Source organism: Zingiber officinale, chromosome 6A, assembly GCF_018446385.1.
Source record: "Zingiber officinale cultivar Zhangliang chromosome 6A, Zo_v1.1, whole genome shotgun sequence".
Taxonomy (NCBI): domain Eukaryota; kingdom Viridiplantae; phylum Streptophyta; class Magnoliopsida; order Zingiberales; family Zingiberaceae; genus Zingiber; species Zingiber officinale.
Window position 1 is genome coordinate 89,258,187 of NC_055997.1, and position 18,836 is coordinate 89,277,022.

Below are 18,836 nucleotides of genomic sequence, written 5' to 3' on the forward strand. Positions count from 1 at the left end.
AAGGTTAATTTATTATTGTTATTTCAAAAGAAATATTAGGAGATGCTTATGAGTTTTAATAATCAATAAAGATAAGATATGCACAATAAATGGGACTTAATACAAAATCTTAGAATTAATTATTAAAAATCATATTACAAAATTTGTTGAATATAATTTTATGTGCAACAAGAACTTATCGTCCAATGTAACGCTTCCATCCGCCCGTTTTTTCCGCAACCGAAAAACCGGGTTTTTTTTTTGTCTGTATCGGGTTCGGCCCAATATCTACTTGAACCGCTCCGCTCTCTCACTGCGAGGCCACAGCCAACAAAGGGAGAGCGAGACAGCGAGTCTGAGCATGAGCACGCAGGAGAGGCCGAGGCCAGTGCTTGAATAAGGCGACGACATTTTAGGGCTCTTTTTCTTCTAGACTTCCGCGTATACTTCTCTGCTTTCGCTCCTCTTCTGATCTCGGTGCGAGGAGGCGATCTCCCTGACGGCGGCGGAGCCGGTTGTGAGGTAGGTGCCGTGGCGGTGTGTCCTGGCTTGGTGCCATGGTTGAGGATGGTGGAGACCCGCTGTATCTCTAGTTTGTTCGTATCCGATTCTTAGATTTATCGAATCTTTGGGGCTTGTTTTTATGTCTTAGAGAATCTTTTTGTTTCTTGCGTTAGGAACTGATGTGAGAGTCCATGGATTTGTTCTTTTTCCGGAGGGAGGTTAATTTTGGCTTGCTTCTACCCTATCTTGTCTATCCGAAATCCCCGAGTTGTGGGAAAATGACATGAATGGGAAAGCGATCTCCAGTAAAAAAAAAACTACCTTTTTTTTTGTGTGTGCGTGTTTTGAACATTCTTCAACAATGGTCCTCATCGACATTTTCTTTTGTCGAAACATATGTTTTGGTTCGGAACTATAGTGCTTATGGTTGATAGCGAATATTCCTTAGTGGATGAGTCGCTTGATGGTGTTGGCTTTGGCTTACTTTTGCCAGATGACTTTCCTCTTCACACTACGGTAGGGGAAAAAAAAAAAAAGCTTTGCTCTTTCTTTCCCCTTCCTGGTAAAAGTTCCTCCTTTTTATCCAAAGCAATACGGATGACCATTTTTTTCTGGTTATCCCTAGGTCCTTAGGTTCTTGTCCTGCTAGAAATAAACTCCTTGAAATTGAATTACAATCACTCATGCTCAAAATATGTCAGATCTAGAAGAGACTGTGAGTGTGCATATTTCTTTATCATTTTGTTGTTGTTGTTGTTGTTGTTGTTGTTGAGTTTATCATGTTTATTTTTCTCTGCTGTTTTCATTGATTTTATGTAAGAATAATACATTTTGTTCCATATCTACTGATCCCATGTAATCTCAAGTGCTTAGTGGTACTTCTTCCTTGTTATTAGTCATTTTTGCATAATGCAGCCAAATTCCTGTTCTGACAAATGTTTAACTTCCTGACATTCTTTGTATATTCTCCAATCAATGTATATACTCTTTTCTTCGCCACTGTTCTGAACAATTGCATATTGTTAAGGTATATTTCTGTTGTTTATGGACTCTGGTCATTTACCAGTTCAAATATCCAAATGAACATACGATCTCTAAGTACCATGTTGAATAGTTGAAAACAGTTAAATCATTGTCGGTCATCCTTTCCTGTTTATTTTCATGTAGATAGTTGATGGAGAGTTTATGGATGAAATTCTAAATTTGTTAATTCGGATCTCACTCAGTTATCTCCTCTGAGCAACTCAAGTTATCTAAGGTAATACGGGCTATTTACATATACAAATGATTTCCTATACCTTGTTAATCATAGAAGTATGATGCCTTTTTCTTGTTTCTGAAGGAAAAAAATTTCTCCATTACATCATAACAGATTGAGTCAAAGTTTGTAGGTTTATTAAGAATATCCAATGGAACCTTAAGAAATTGTTTAGAAGCACAAATATTTGTAAGCCAAATGGATATTTGACATAAACTTCAAATTCTTATTTTCTTTAGATTTATGTATATTTCCATGATATTTCATACTAGGAAAAACTAAAAAAATCATTTATTGTTGTTCAACCTTCATTAATACTACTGCATGTGTTTGTTTGTTCCAAAGCTGATAACCTTTGAAATTTGCCTACACTCTGTGAGTCCTCATCACTGCAATTAGCTTAGGATTCCCTTTGTTGTATAATATTCACTGCTGTGCAAGTTAAAAATTTCTCTTAGTGTAATTTAAACTGGTGATTTCTGTCATGCACACTTATTTGCAATTAACAATGGAAATTGTACTCTATAGTAACTCATTTACATCCCCAAAGCTTTATTTTGGGTACTAGATAGATGTGCTTTTGAGTTTTGATGAAGATGGATCCCATAAACAAAGCTTTTTCTATATGATATTATGGAATCATAGAGAATATAGAAGATAGAGAATGATTTCTAACTGAGAAAAGGTGAAATTTATCAATGAAATAAGTGTTGATTTGAGTATAAGAATACAAATATTATATCATGACACAATTTTTTTATTAAGGTGGACGGTTTCACAAGGATACTTGTTTAAGGTCATTATGTCAATTTCAAATTTTCTGAATTATGCAGAATACAAAATTATCTATCTTTCAATATCTTGAATTGCTAGCTAGATATGCGGGCTTTCCCTTTGCATAGTGTAGTACACGTGATGTTTTTTTAAGTACAAGGAGAATATTCAGTTTGTTTATGTAAGATTATGAGTAATAGTTTGAATAACGAGATTCGTTAAGTCATTGTTTATTTTCTATTTTGAGTGCTATCCAACATTTATGAGCAACATACTTTGTTCGTAACAATTTAACTATCTTGTGCACATTAATACAACCTGTGAGTTGAAGCTTTAGCTTTTGAATTACTTAGCTCCCTTTTTTTTTCAAACATGAATGCATTTCTCAAGCCGACTCCATCTAGTGGGATAAAGCTTGGCTGTTGTTGTTGAATGCATTTCTCAAGAATTTGATTAATTTAATGATGCACAGGCATAATATGTTCCTGATATTTGAAATTTTGATCTAGCAAAGAGTTCATTTCTGCTTATGGAGAATTTGTCTGGGCATTTCCAATATGTAGATACTCATGAAGCAATGGAGTTTCGTGATCAGCATGAAATATTCAGTTTTGCAACTTCCTCTGCAGATCCTTATTCTTGCTATCAGAATGCTAGTACCTTCCATGAAGCTTTTGGAGAGCAGTTGAATAACACTGATTCTTTAGGCCCTATCTCTTCTCCCAACATCTATCCTCTAGGATCTTATTATAGTTCCAGTACTCGTAATGCCATGAGCCCTCATTTACTAGAATCCCTACTAGCTCAATCTACTGATGATTCGAGAGACTACTACAATTCATTCCAGAAGACATCCTTTATGGTTGCAAACTCCTCAGTTCATTTCACAGAACTCCAGGACTCAACCATCGTGAAAAATCCAGTACAAGTGCCGCCTAACACCAAATTACAGTCTATCTCTGACTGCCCTGAAATTTCAGGCATGATGTTCTTTAAGACAGACAATTACTTGAACAATTTCACAAATCCCCACCTGATGATAGGGCCAGGGCTGTCATCTGGTATTATGAATTACTTGTTTCATAAAATTTTGGTTTTAATATTCATTTTCATTGTATTAACAAATTGTGTGAATCTTTTGCAGGTTCTGCTTCCTTTAATAGATTTGCACCACAGGATTCAATGCCTAAAGCAAACCTTTCTGAGATTGCAAAAGCATGCATATATGGTAAATCGTTCATTTAGTTGATATATATGGCTCAAAACTTTCCTTTTTCTCTTTTTCATCATGAAATATAAATATTGTAAATCACTCTCTCCAGATTCCAGATCTGAAAGTTCTTTATTATATCATCATAAAGATCTTCCTGTGACTGATGTTTGTGATCAACATTCTGAGCATATAATTGATGAGGCAAGTGCGCAAAAGAATGAGAGTATTGGAGGTGTCCACTCTGTATCATCTAGTCTTGCCGAGAGTGACAACAGTGGTTGCAACATGATTACCAGGTCATCGCAAAAGCAAGTTGAGAATTCCATTTCAGCTGCAGTTAATTCACTGGTTTTAGAGAGTGATAAAAAAGGGAACTCTTCCATAGCACCTATTCAACTACTTTATGATAATGGCCAGTTTGATAGTGTGGGACTAGACATGGGTCAAAACAATTTTGCACCTGAACTGTGGGATAATATTACAATGCCAGTTCACAATAACACTTCAAGTAGAAGCTCCGGCACTTCAGGTTGTCTCTCAGCAATGGAAATGAGCTCAGCTTCTGATAAGGGAATGTTCTCGGACTCTGGTCTTCAGTTATTGATGGATGCTATAGCTGGTGATCATGCCAATAAAGGTTCTGCTCACCGCCCTAGTGCCAAATATGGTAATTCTATTTCTCGACTTAATTTGGGGAGTCAATTTCCTAGTGGATTGGGTGATCCTTCAGTGTACAGAAATCAGGCTCCTTCAGTAGGTCTTCCTTCTGTAAATGTTGCATCAAATCTGTTCTTGCCATTCTCTAACTCTGAGATTGTTCATGAATCTCCAAAGGAAGCACTATCAAATTCCAATTTCTGTTCATGGATTGATGATAGTTCCAGTATCAATACTGAGAATTCTGTTCTAAATCAGTCCAAGAAACCTGAAGAATCTACAAAGGCTGTAAAGAAAAGGGCAAGACCTGGTGAGAGTACACGTCCAAGGCCAAAAGATCGTCAACAAATTCAAGATCGTCTGAAGGAGCTGAGGGAAATTGTGCCAAATGGTGCAAAGGTACATTACAACTTGGCAGTTGGTATTGGTTGCCAATTTACTCCTTTTATTTATTCCATTGTATTTTCCTTCGCTAATGTAACAGTGTAGCATTGATGCTTTATTGGACAAAACAATCAAGCATATGCTCTTTCTGCAAAGTGTGACAAAGTACGCCAACAAACTCAAACAAGCCGATGAACCCAAGGTACATATTTGTGACTATATTGTGATTTAGATATTTCCTTAAAAAGCAATATTAAAAATAAATTTGTTTTACTTGCTACTGATCATTGTTTGAGTTTTAAGATTATTGGTGAGGAGAGTGGTGTGGTTCTAAAAGACAACTCTGGTGGTGTTACTGGTGCTGGGGCAACTTGGGCATACGAAGTCGCAGGGCAAACCATGGTCTGTCCAATTATAGTCGAGGATCTGACTCCCCCAGGTCAGATGCTCGTTGAGGTAAAACAATGTAACACTTTTTTTTTTTTTTTCATTTTTTATTTCCAATTATCTGTGAGCTGGACATTTTTGTGCTGCAGATGCTGTGTGAAGACCGAGGTCTCTTTCTTGAGATAGCAGATATCATACGTGGGTTTGGGCTGATAATCTTGAAAGGAGTAATGGAAACTCGCGAGTGCAAAATTTGGGCTAGGTTTTTGGTTGAGGTAGGTTTGAATCTAAGGAAAGACTAAAATATTTTGCCTCCAGATCTCAATGATCGATATTTTGTGCTCAGAACTCAATGCTTCATTTTCCTTCTATTGTAGGCAAACAGAGAAGTCACCAGGATGGATATATTTTTATCACTCATACAACTTTTACAACAAAACAGCTGCTTGAGATCCAGTGATCTGGCCACTAAGCTCATGGACAAAGGAGCTTATTCATTCCCTGGTTACCATCAATCTCCCATAGTGAGTTCCAGTTAATCTTAACCAATTGCGATTACCTATGCTCGATGCCAGCCATGTCTCATTTAATGTGTCCTGAAATCTGAAGATGGAAGGCTCTGCCATGAAAAAACAGATTGTGTTTAGTAAACGAAAATATTGTCGTAAGCCTTCAATCCTGAAGCAGGTTGATAGGTTTTGTAGTGGTGCCTGTGTAAGCTCAAAGAGAAGCTTGAATCATTGTTCTAGCATGAGATGATGTGTGCATAATATCATGCCTTGGGTGTTAAGAATTAGAGAATTTATTGTTCTTGATCATGTAAAGTTGTAGTAAATCTGACCTTTTAGTTATCAATCTAACCTGTTTGAATGATAAAATCTGTTGTCGACCAAACTCCGTTTTGTTATGTCGTAAGTTCGATCTAATGCCATGTGTTCGACTTTGAGATGCATTATTTTGATTGTAGTTTGAGCTTGTCATGCCCATCAAGTGACTCTAACTCGTGTTGTTTAAGCGTAGCATCTCTTGGGTATTTTATGTATAGGGTTTTAATAGCTTGCGCGACAATCGCGTGTGTGACTGTCCGTGATGTCAGTAGATTCAATCCAGACACCCATAAAAATATATATAAATTTTTTTATTTTTTATTTTTGTTTTAACTTGAACATTACAACTCAATTGGAAAGTTTAAAGTTTAGACATAAAATCTTATATTATATGATGTGGGAGTTAGAATTAATTTCTATTTATTTACTTTTATCCATATAGAGAGGAAAGAACCGTCTCTACTCGAAGATAAAATTTATTTTTTTGTACACGCGAGGGCTTTATTGTTTCTTTTAATAGCGGTTTTGGGTAAGAGTTTAGATGGTTCTAATGAACCTACATTACATTAGATTTTGAAAAATTAACTAATCAATTATATCCCGTTACATTGGAAATAATATTAAGTATGTCAACTCTGTTGGAGTAATCTAGTGACCCTAGGTTTTGATATTTGGACAAATGTTTAAGTTAGATTTATTGTTGTATTTGATATGCATTGCGAGTGTGCAGGATACAAGTACAACAAAGAAAGTCCAAGTGTGATCTTGGCAAAGGATGAAAGTCCAAAAATGAGGCTTGACAGTGTAAGTCCAAGCATGTAGTCTTGACAACGTAAGTCCAAGTGTGACTTGACAATTGATGAAGTCCCGGAGGTCGACCTCTTGGCAAAGGAAGACCCAACAACAATGACAAGGCCGATGGAAGCTCTAGAAGGCAAGACGTGAAGGATGGGGAGACATCCGAGGAACGCAAGGCTGATGGAGGAGGCTAGAAGGCTAAGTCTAGGTTGGTCGGGTGAGGACGAGTGCTGAGTGAATGTACTCGGGGGTTAAATCATAAGATTAGGGTTTACTGTAGCAGCACTGTAGCATTAATATAGTAGTATTGTAGCGTTACTATAATAGTAATGTAGCGTTACTGTAGCAGTCGACTGGTGGTTTCATCAGTCGACTGGTGCAGTCGACTGGTGCAGTCGACTGGGAGCGAACAGAGGGCTGGTATCGTGCCGTTGGGCTGTAACGGTTGAATTTCCACATAGGGCAGTCGACTGATGGTTTTGGCAGTCAACTGGTAGGCGAGATTTTCCAACCCGTGGCCTATATAACCAAGACTTGAGAGCTTGGTTGAGGTTGACGAAATTAGTGGTGATTAACCCTAATTAGAGTCTTCAAGTGCCCAAGTGATCTAGAGTGCTTGTACGAGGTTGTGGCGAGATTTCTCCACCCACAAGAAGCTACGTGAGCTAGCCGGAAGTTCTCCGGGGAATCATCCACCTACGGATCGGGATCGTCCACCTTACGGACAACTGTGGAATATGAGCTTATCTCCGAACCACGTTAAATCAACGTGTTAGGTTTGCTTTCTATTGTTAGTATTTGTATTTTGTTTTCCGCTACGTACTAACAAGTGTAGGAAGTGACGATTTGGGTGAGACGCTATTCACCCCCCCTCTAGCGGACGTCAAGGTCCCAACAAGTGGTATCAGAGCTAGGTGAGCTCTTGTTGGACTAATCGCCAAGAGAGCAGCTAGAGGAAGAAGATGGAGTCGGAAGGTCCGCTAGGATGGGACATCCAAATCCCACCTCCATACGAGCGCGAAGACTTTGACTATTGGAGGAAGCGCATGGAGATGTTGTTCCAAATGAATTAGAGCCAATGGATTGCGTTGGAGGAATCGTTTAAAGCTCCAACGGACAAGAAGGGAAAGCATCTTCAACGTCGATATTGGACCGATGAGCAAAGGGAGTAATCAGAGACGGACAAGGAGGTAACTAGAATTTTAATTAATTTATTACCTCCTAATGCGATATTGAATGTAGATGAATACGAGAACGCAAGTGACCTTTGGAAAAAGGTAATTGCACTTCATGAGAGTCCTACACAAATCCAAGAAGAGGAGGAACCCAAGGAGAAGGACTCATTGGTCCAAGAAGAGACTGCAACTTCAATTGAACACTGTCTGCGATGTCAATAGATTCAATCCAGACATCCATAAAAAGATATATAATTTTTTTATTTTTTATTTTTCTTTTAACTTGAACACTGCAACTCAATTGAAAAGTTTAAATTTTAGAGGTAAAATCTTGTATGATGTGGGAGTTAGAATTAATTCCTATTTATTTACTTTTATCCAAGTGAATAGGAAAAGAATCATCTCTCCTTAGCGATAACATTTATTTTGTACACGCGGGGGCTTCATTTTTCTTTTAATAGGGGTTTTGGGTAAGAGTTTAGATGGTTCTAATGAACCTACATTATATTATATTTTGAAAAATTAGCTAATCAATTATATCCAATGACATTGGAAATAATATTAGCTATGTCAAGGCAACACCATAGTCACACACTAAACAAGCCGCAAGATATCAAAAAATATATATATCTATTAGTATATAAAATCATAGTGTAATGCAAGGACACATTGTATATATAATATAATATATAAATACACATAAATGAGTATCTAGACTTATAAATTAGATTTAATAAAAGTGTTCTAGATCCATACAGTAATGTAATACAAAGGCAACGTTCGAGAACTCTCTCTTATTAAAAAAAATTAATTTAATTTTTTATATCAAATATTAAATTAATAAAAATATATTTATATAATTTTGTTCGTTTGTAGAGTTGTCCAATCCTAAGATATTAAATTAAAGAGAACCATGACAATATTTATATAAAAAAAATATTAATATAGTTTTATTTTAACTTCATCAAAATTAATTAATCCATCGTCCTAAATTTTAATAAAATATTAAGATAGTAACGTAATATTAAAAAATGTCTCTGTAAATATTATTCTTTAAAATTTTATTTATTGGAAAATAAAGTATAAAAGATTTATCGAAAGATAGACTTTGCTCCTGTTGCCCCCCTCTCGATCTCTCTCTCACTGCGTTGGTTCTTCCCGCCGGCCACCGCTGCTACTCACCGTTCTCTCCGCTATCCACTGCTTCTTCCACCGCACAAATCCTGCATGCCGGACGTTCTCCAGACGCCGCGGTTTCCTCGCTCTCCAACAAGGGGGGCAGTCTCTTGCGGTCCTTCCCTGTTTTAAGCAGTTGCCGGAGGCTAAAGCGTGGATCCTAGCAGTGACAGATTGTAAAGCCTCTCCTCATCGTATCAGTGTCATCGATTTATCGGGAATTATTTGGTTGGTCCAAAATGGAGAAGGTGATTGTCGCCGAAGCCAATACTTCTCCCTCTAGCTCCGAACCCAGGATTATTTGCCGAGTGTGAGTTCCAGGTTCCTTTTTTTTTTTTTTTTTCCTGATCCTCCGTCTTGCAAGATCTAGACTTGTTGGGTTCTGGAAAGTTAGGGTTCTGGAAAATTTTCCCTTCTTCAGTTTTGTTATTTATTTATTTATTTATTTTTGATGTGGTAGGGAAGCTTAGGAATAGTAGGACAACTTTTGTATAAGAATAGGATTGATTTTTAGGGGTTTTTTAGGTGTTCATTTTTTCTCTTACACGTTTGGCATATGGAAACTTAATTATTGTGCTTTTACGCTCTGCTCATTGAGGTTCTATGTGATATTGCTTAACTGTTCGATTTTAATTGCGATGCCTTTCCTTATTCTTTTTAGATGCCAGAAGCAATTTTCTCAATATACCTGTCCCCAGTGCAATTCTCGCTACTGCTCACTTCAATGTTACAAGGTGATGTAACGTTCATCCTTTATCATAACTTTCTCTTTGTTTGCAACTTTTCATTATATTAAAATGATACAAAGTGTGCAATTTATATTCCATATGCTCAAGATGTTCATTCGGGATTTTTTAAAGGATTTTCATTTGAGTGGTTGTGGCTGCAGCATTAATTTGAAGGCTTATGCACTTACTTGATTGTCATGCATCTGCATATTCAATTTTCAGTTGTTTACCAAGAATAATATTTCTGGTGCATTCCATCTTGATTTTTGTAGTTGTTCTTAAATTGTGACCTTTTGCTTTGTGTATGTAATTCTATTGGCTGCTTCTGCAGAGGCACAGCCTTCGCTGCACAGAATCTTTCATGCGCGAGAATGTGATGGAGGAGCTGAAACAGGTGCAACCAGATGATGAAACAAAGAGGAAAATGGTTGATATACTGAAAAGGTTCCATTCTGAAGAAGAGATGAACTCTGAAGATGATGGTGGTGGTTTGTAGTAGAATGTTCTCCATTTTATTTTCTGGGTCTCAAGAATTTTTATGTTTTTTTTTGGAATGCTTTGATTCAACCTTAGAACTATTTTATATTGTTGATTATATTATTTATGTTTGAGAAAATTCCATTCAACCTTAGGGCACAATGGTTTATGACTAGGTCACGTAACAATGAGGTTATGATGGCAACAAACTGTAAGCTGCTAACCTTGTCTTGAACTGATAACATAATTGCTTTGACAAAATGGATTAAAGATGGATAACTCTTCGCTAAGTCATTGAAGTGTCTAAAATAGCAAAATGAGTAGGATTCAAATATCCAGGACAAGAAGGAAGAGAGAGAACAAAGGGTAGGAGGGAAAACACTAAAATAATGAAGATGACAGAGAAATGTGTTTTAAACAGAGAAGATTAAAAGAGGAGCTGAGAAGAGAGATCCAGCTAATCAAATTCCTAATTTTCATGAGTTAAGACACCCATCTACTCCATTAACTCTTACAATGACCTATACAAGCAACGAACATGCTTCTCAACCTACAACTTCAACAAACTGGTTCTAAGAAAATTAACTCAGCAAGATGTTAAAGGCTTATTTCCTCAGAGAGAAGGAAACTAGGAAGGAAATCAAGTGACCGGAAAATTTTCCCAGCAGCACTTTCCTTCCATTTCGTGGTGAAAATTATGGAGTGAAGGAAAAGACAAAGGAAACCTTTCTTCAGTTTTTGTCTATATTGTTTCTATCTTATTTGAACGGAAAGATTACTTTTGTGCCCAATGGAACTCATTTTCCTCTATATTGTTTCTATCCAATTTGGACAGAAAGATTACTTTGCATCCAATGGAACTCATTTCCTAACTTAAAACAATTCTTTAAATCTATTTTGATTAATATTTTTTTAAATAATGTTTTAAAATTTAAATTTTTTCTCTCTCTTTCCCTCTCTCTAAGGAAACAATCGTCTGAAAAATATTTCATAATTTCTTATGAATATTTTCTTTTCTTTCCCTAACAAGTTCATCCTTTGTAGGAAATGAGGCCTTAATGCATCACATATACTGTTAAAGATATTCTTTTCGAAGATCTATTGCTTGGTCTTCATTATATATCATCTTTGTGACACCATAAGTCATGCTTTTACTAAACTGATGCTTGTTAGTTGTTGTCGCATGATGGTTGTAAAGAAAAATCAACAAGGTGAGTTTAGGTAACTACAAACCACGTGCTAACCTTTTTTACTTTTTTGACAGAGACTATGCTATCAGAGGAGATCATTCAGAAGGTTTTGTCAGGTATGCCATTATCCTTCCTCTCATATTTATTTGTAATGCAAATCCTTGTGCAACAAACTCATTGAATAACAAATAGCACCTTTGAATGATAAATAGCTATCTAAATCTATGAAGTATAAAGTAATAAAAAAATATATATTTTTTCTTCATCTACTGCATATTCCAGCAATTTTTATTTCTACTGGACCTCTTGGCCCTCTTCAGAGGCTGAGATATCTTAAATCAGAGTCTCCTTTACATTTTGCTAGATCAGAAATTTGCATTCCCTTGTAGGTTTCTTAAACTACACTTATGCCATGTTTGTACAGATGGTAGGAAATCAATTCCATGGATTGATATGGTTTCCAAGCACCCTGCGAAATCAACTCCATAGAATAGTGTGCTCCCAAGCACAATTTATACTTCTTCCCTTATTTACCTAAGCTGAATGTGAGACCTCGGAAGTGGAAATGGAAACCAAGGATTCAATTTTGATTCAAACTGTGCTTGGGAAGGAGTATGGACTCTGCTCAGTAATTCCACTAATCCATGGATTTGATATCCTTCTGATAGTGTAAACACGACACATTACCAATACATTTAGATCGTTTCTGTGTCGTTTTGGCATCATATCTCAGCCTTCATGTTGGTCGAGTGACATTGACAACCAGTGTGAATCTGGGGATTCTTGTTTGGGTTTTCCCTTTTGCACACAATATCTGTGTTCAGGACATTGCTGCTTTGTTTGATGTTCTTACAGGATCATTCTTATTTTAAATTTCCTAGGTGAAGAAATCAAACTTGAAGATTTATCTCCAGAGGAAATCAAACACTTTAGGAGAACAATCGCATCCGGAGAACTTAGCAAACTTATAGAGCCATGGACTCCTTGGTGGAGGAAACCTTCTGCAAGATCTATTTCTCTAAGCCCTGAAGGTTGCCAGCTTGTTAAGCCACTTGATGTTCAATCAAGTACAGTTACTATTAGTGAGATTCCAGTTGGACCAGAAAGTCCACTTCAACCACTCAAGCAGTTGATGCACGGGGAGCCTTCCCCTCTTCTTACAGTTCATGTGATCGATGTACTGTACAGTTACTGTTTCACACTTCGCCTATACAATGGGGATTGGTATTCTGACCCTCTGAGTGCTTCCACTATGGCCTTCAGCATGTCAAAAGTACTAGGCGATGTTGGCCGGCCTGAAACTGTAACAGAGGCACTCGCAGCTTGCATCGAGGAAACGTGCTCACCCATCTACAAACAAGCTGGAGGTTTTAGTTTCGCAATTGGGCTTATCGACGATGTCATATGCCTTCTTTCATTGGGAACTCACGCTCTCATCTGCTGCTTGTGTGATTTTCAAAGACTCTTTCAAGCTGGTGAAAGAATGCTCAAGTCCGAGAATATCAATAAGACGGAAAGAAACAAAACCACTCAGAAACTAAGATCCGCAGAAAGGAAGGTGTATTTCTTGATGTGCTGGGTTCATGAGCAGCCAGCAGAGACCTGGTCGACTTTAGCAGATTTTGTGAAAGTAGAGAAAGCATCTCTCTCACAATTGGATCTTGGCGGTGAAAGTTTGAAAGCTGAAACGAAAAGAATGTCAAAGCCAAATGCTCTCATTCATGAGGTCTAAAGCATTCATGGCTTTGTAGCACATGAGGAAATCCAAGTCAGTGCTTCCATTTTCTAGCCTGTGTTTCTTTGCATCGATATCGATTTTCCTTGCAAAGCTTTTTCACCTGAAACAAATTAAGGCCTTTGGATTACCGCACTCTTCAGTTTTTATTCAGCAGAGGAAGCACTGAATCCACCTAAGCATATATTTTACTACATTTGATTTTCCTAAGTGAATCCTTAACTAGTGTAAATTAGTTGATCAGAATTATCCTTGGGATTGCTAATTTTGATACCTCAGGTGTTCAGGCTGTCTTTTTTTTTTATTCGTTTATCAGGTAAATTCGAAGCATAGTTTATGCTTCAATTTCCAATTATTAGTGCTATTCATAATATTTTATCCCTGATATTAATTAGAATGTGAAAGACATGTTTTGTAGATTTACAATGCTCATCAAGTTTTTTAAACTTGGGCAGACAAGTGAAAGCAAGCAATTAATTATTGATTGGGCTTATGATTTTAATTATGTTTTGTAAACCTACAATTAATTTTAATCAATGCTATTTATAAAATATTTATAGATTAGCACTAATGCATATAAAGGTAACATTAAATTTATTTTATTATTTTAAAAGGATAATATCTATTTATACTAAAATTAAATTGGATTGGGTGGGTCGAATGATTGAGACAATATAACTAGCCAAATGGATTAGTTGAGTTGGGTAGGTCAAACTATTATATATTAAATAAAATGGGTCATTTTCAAAATTGTGGGTCATTTAACACATGACAAAGATATGCACTCCATAATTGTAAAGACTAGCAATTCTACCTCACCTACCAAATAATAAAAATCAACTCTTTTTTGAATTCATTTTTTTCATCCATAAATTATTCTAACACTTAAAATTCACAGCAAGTATCACTAATTATTCCTTTGAAAAATATTTCAGTTAGCAAAATATAACAGCTTGTATTTATAAATAATAATAAAAAATTATTTTTATTTATTAAATAAAATAAAAATTGAAGGAATGTATATAATTGCTCCCCCGAAAAGGTGGAGAAATAGTAAAAGAAAAAGTGTATAAATTATGGCACCGAACAGCTGTTACGTCTTTCCTCCTCTTCCGGCTCCACCCGCCGCTTCTTTCAATCCTCTTTCTCTCCGTCGCTTCCGCATTTGCGATTAGGGTTTCTTTTCATTCCCCCTCCTTCCTTCCTCCTCCTCCTCCTTTGTCCTGCTGGTGTTGGCCCTCGTCCGCCTCCGTCTCTCTTCCTAGGGGGCTCGGCCTCGCCTGCCGAGGGATGCAGACTACGCGAGATTGCCAATCGCCGGAATCGGGAGCGGTCGCAGGAGCATGAGAGGCCGCAGTCGTTCCACAACCGCCACATCTACTACCGGGACTAGGGCGATGGATCTCGCCCTCGTGGAGAAGTCGGCCGTTGCTTGCGGATTCCGCCTGCAATCGGCCACCGATTCCTTCTCCGTCGCGTCCGAGGCCTTCTCTGAAGGGTTCTGTCGCCGCCTCGTCTTCCTTTGATACCTTCCACTTCTTTTCTTTTACTTCCCTTTCTCTGCTTGCTTTTGTTCGTCTTGCTGTCGTCGTTATTTAAAATGGAGCTGTCAGTAAATGGATTTCCATCCAATCTCGGGGTGAGTAGCTTGTTGGAGGCTGAACGCTGTGTGGAGACTGATCCGACGGGCCGGTATATTCGTGTGAGTGCATTCTGATAAACTCCATGCTTTGTTGGTTGAACAAGCTTCTGCGTCAAGGATGTTTTTTCCCCCTTCTTGCATTTATATATTTGTCCATATTTTTCTATTTCAATTAAATTGGTTCAAGTATAGCAGTTGGTCGTTCAAGTTTTCATTTTGTTTAATACTAATATGAGCAATGGTTTGGAATCTACAGCTGTTTTTTTTTACTTTTGATTTTGTTTGCTATCATTGTTCTCCTTTGCTGCAGTACAACGAGATTCTGGGAAGGGGAGCATTTAAGACCGTGTATGTTATAGATTTTCAGTTCTTTTTTCCCTTTATTTTCTTTATTTTCTTATTTATGATGATCTGTTTAGCTACAGGTAACGAAATGCTTCAATAATATGTATGACTTTGTAGAGCTTCCAAATATAAGTTCTATTTTTGCTGTGTAGTTACAAAGGGTTCGATGAGGTTGATGGGATAGAAGTTGCATGGAACCAAGTATGCATTGAGGAGGTGCTGCAATCTCCGGATAACATTGGGCGTCTGTATTCTGAAGTCTACCTTCTGAGATCCTTAAAGCATGAGAATATCATCAAATTTATCGACTCATGGGTTGATCATCAGACGAAGACCATAAACATCATAACTGAGCTTTTTACTTCTGGAAGTTTAAGGCAGTAGGTAGTCTGGCCCCTTATATGATGCTTGACCTGCTTGAATGGGATACATCTAAAATTGGATCAATTTCTGTACTTGTAGCTATCGCAAGAGGCATAAGAATGTGGATATGAAAGCTATAAAGAACTGGGCATCACAAATCCTTCGAGGTTTGGAGTACCTTCACAATCACAAACCTCCAATACTTCACCGTGACCTGAAATGTGATAACATTTTTGTGAACGGAAATAATGGAGAGGTTAAGATTGGGGATCTTGGATTAGCTATTGTGATGCAGCAACCTAGCGCTCGAAGTGTTATTGGTATGAACAAAAGTTTTCCAAATTCCTTTTCCATTAGAAGACAACACTTGCTTATTCTCTGTTACATCAGTGTCAGATCTTTAACTACCAAGCGGCTATGGCTTAAAATATTTGTCTTTTGGTTGTGATGGCATTCTATTTAGGTTGCCTTGTTGTTTCACTACTTTTTTTTCTTTTGTTTTATTTTTTTTCCTATCACTTGTCTATATTTCAATTATTTACTTTCTTGCATTATGTTTAGTATCCTTTTGATGTCATTTTAAATGTCTTATAATGAATTAACAAATGGCAATGGCAGGTACCCCTGAATTTATGGCCCCAGAGCTATATGAAGAGGAGTACAACGAATTAGTGGACATTTATTCTTTTGGAATGTGCATGTTGGAGATGATTACACTTGAATTTCCATACAGTGAATGCAAAAACCCAGCGCAAATTTTCAAGAAAGTCACAAATGTAAGCTGTACCTATTAGAGCATCTGCCCACTTAATAATGAATTTTATTTTTCAGTTCAATTTTTAAAATTACCAAGACGCCCTATTTAATAATTATAGGGAATAAAGCCTGCTGCACTTGCTAAAGTAACAGATCCGGAGGTACGGCAGTTTATTGAGAAATGCTTGGTTTCTGCTTCAGAAAGATTACCCGCCAAGGAACTCTTGAAAGATCCATTTCTTCAAATTAATAACAAGAAGGAATCTCTTTCAGATATTGTTCAAGTTTCCAAAAATATGCTTAATACAAATCCAATCTCAAGGCCTCTATACATGGACATTGACTCTGATTACAAATCACTTCCAACTAGTAACGGCACTGAGAGCAGTAATTTAACAACACCTATCACGGTTTTGGAATTCCAAAGAACAAATAAAAACAAAGAATTTACACTTCAAGGAAGTAAACATGATGATACATCTGTCTCATTAATTTTGCGTATTGCGGATGCATATGGTGAGTAAGGCAATATTGTGTTCGTGATGATTTTTCTTTGAAGCTGCTTATATTTTTTTTCTTTACCATACAGGTATGGTAAAGTATATCCATTTTGTGTTCTGCTTAAAATCTGATACTGCCCTTGGAGTGGCCGCAGAAATGGTGGAACAACTGGAACTATCTGATTATGATGTTGTTTTCATAGCTGATTTTATTGATTTCCTGATCATGAAACTTGCACCTGGCTGGAAGCTCTCAATTGACCATTCTAATGAGAATATTCATCACAAGGATTATGAAGCATATGGTGAAAATGAGTTTTTTTCAGTGCAGCCCTCCAAGTCACAACACTCAAGTGATTATTCTGAGTTTGACTATGACCATACCGGTTTATCTCAGCTAAACCTGAAGAGTTCAGAAGGGAAGTTTGTAGAAAGTGATCATGGTCGATCATACAGGAAGGTGGAAGAAAAGGTGGAAGAATCAATGATGTCGCCTACTGAGTGTCACACATTATATGGTGGTAGAGGGGACAAAAGTTCTCAAGGGTCACTTTATTCTGATATCTTTACGGGAAGTTTCAAGAACCCAAGTGGGTATAATACTGATGTTGATTCTAAAGCAGATACACAAATTAGTGATGTTGGGGCCCCTTTTTTGCTTGCCAACATTAATTTAAACTCTTACACGCTCAATTGCAACGATAGAAAACATGCTTCTAACTTGAATATGCTGAAGCAATCTTCTGCACTATCTCTGACTGATGAAGATCAAAATGAGTTGAGAGCAGAGCTGGACATGATAGATGCTCATTTCGAACAGTGGTTTTATGAGCTTTCTAAGATGCGAGAGGAAGCAAAGAAAAATGCTAGAAAGAAGTTTTCAAAGAAGAAGAGTGGTGATTAATTGCTTCCTACTCCATCTTCATTTGAAAGTTTTTTCTCACTTTTTTTTCCTTTTCATAGATGTTTCGCATTAAATTTGTTCAAGTGTAAGTTCATTTAGTTATAGTCTGTAATTCATGTGGTTGGATTCCTCTGGGTCACAGAACGTTATTTGGTTCCATTTCCGATTGTGCATGTTTTTACATTCTTATTATATACAAACTATTACTTAGTTTTGTATTGAAGGATCACTCGGTGCTTTTTCTTGTACAACTCATGCTTGTTTTTTGGCAGATAAATCAATTACAACTCAGGATTCATTGAAATCGGGAGGCTCATGCAGCAGGAAATAAATATGTAAAAGGTCAGTTAGCAATGTTGAACACATTTGAAATTCTCACCTTGAAATTCTAAGTGTTAGGCTCAATGGTGGCGGAGGTGAGTTCCAATGAGTGACGGCGACGTTTTTTCTTGCTGCCGCATCTACTCTCTCAAAATCTTCTTCTGGATCCTTTCCTGTCAACTGAATCAATCCCTTTGACTTTTCATGGTTGACCCCATCCCATATAACATAATGCTAATGAGCCTATATATATATATTTTTTTTTCTGCAAATGAGCCTATACCCAATTAATTTTAGAGGAGCTCGATCCAACTCTACATAAGTTTTTCATCAATCTGGGGTAAATCATGAAAGCGCCACCTCAACTCTACGTAAGTTTTTCATCAATCTGGGGTAAATCATGAAAGCGCTACATCAAATCGTTGGTAGTGAATTCTTCTGGTCTTCATCGTTTGTGTAATGCTGTCTAATGTTGAATTGATACTTCGCTCGTGAGGGTAAATTCATGGGCTTTTAAATTCATGGGCTTTTATCATCAATTGATACGGTATTTTATAAATGGATCCAATAGTTAGGTGGAAGTCAAAGTCAAGATAAAATGATAGTCAAAGTCAAAGTAAGGTATCAATGAGGGTTAGAATATGAGCGGATGGCCAAGTTGCTCTCACCGAGAATCAGTTCCTCACTTCTCAACGCTAAAGTATTCAACGCAGAGCCGGTCGACTTCAGAGTTGGTTGGACTT

General features: G+C 37.1%; 3 protein-coding genes across 17 annotated transcripts; all 3 read left to right on the forward strand.

The window, feature by feature from the left end:
- The first annotated feature begins 269 nt into the window (after nt 1-269).
- Nucleotides 270-6,034, forward strand: LOC121996863 (transcription factor EMB1444-like). Of its 14 annotated transcripts, XM_042551014.1 has the most exons (10): nt 270-501; nt 1,651-1,741; nt 2,988-3,576; nt 3,660-3,743; nt 3,838-4,481; nt 4,563-4,784; nt 4,870-4,971; nt 5,073-5,225; nt 5,306-5,431; nt 5,534-6,034. In XM_042551014.1, the coding sequence occupies exons 3-10, from the start codon at nt 3,045-3,047 to the stop codon at nt 5,693-5,695; spliced, it is 2,025 nt and encodes a 674-aa protein (XP_042406948.1). In that variant the 5' UTR covers nt 270-501; nt 1,651-1,741; nt 2,988-3,044; the 3' UTR covers nt 5,696-6,034. The 14 variants fall into 14 exon arrangements, with proteins under 14 accessions (XP_042406948.1, XP_042406936.1, XP_042406938.1 ...); XM_042551002.1 differs by having other exon boundaries at nt 3,838-4,784; XM_042551004.1 differs by having other exon boundaries at nt 3,025-3,576; nt 3,838-4,784.
- Nucleotides 6,035-9,043: 3,009 nt separating this feature from the next.
- On the forward strand, nt 9,044-13,721 carry LOC121996865 (zinc finger HIT domain-containing protein 2-like). Of its 2 annotated transcripts, none has more exons than XM_042551018.1 (5): nt 9,044-9,442; nt 9,794-9,866; nt 10,192-10,342; nt 11,602-11,643; nt 12,409-13,721. In XM_042551018.1, the coding sequence occupies exons 1-5, from the start codon at nt 9,372-9,374 to the stop codon at nt 13,257-13,259; spliced, it is 1,188 nt and encodes a 395-aa protein (XP_042406952.1). In that variant the 5' UTR covers nt 9,044-9,371; the 3' UTR covers nt 13,260-13,721. The 2 variants fall into 2 exon arrangements, with proteins under 2 accessions (XP_042406952.1, XP_042406951.1); XM_042551017.1 differs by having other exon boundaries at nt 9,045-9,442; nt 10,192-10,348.
- A 638-nt stretch (nt 13,722-14,359) lies between these two features.
- Nucleotides 14,360-17,995, forward strand: LOC121996866 (probable serine/threonine-protein kinase WNK4). The gene is made up of 7 exons (XM_042551019.1): nt 14,360-14,964; nt 15,215-15,252; nt 15,402-15,629; nt 15,712-15,932; nt 16,231-16,388; nt 16,488-16,884; nt 16,958-17,995. The coding sequence occupies exons 1-7, from the start codon at nt 14,863-14,865 to the stop codon at nt 17,770-17,772; spliced, it is 1,959 nt and encodes a 652-aa protein (XP_042406953.1). The 5' UTR covers nt 14,360-14,862; the 3' UTR covers nt 17,773-17,995.
- Nucleotides 17,996-18,836: the final 841 nt, after the last annotated feature.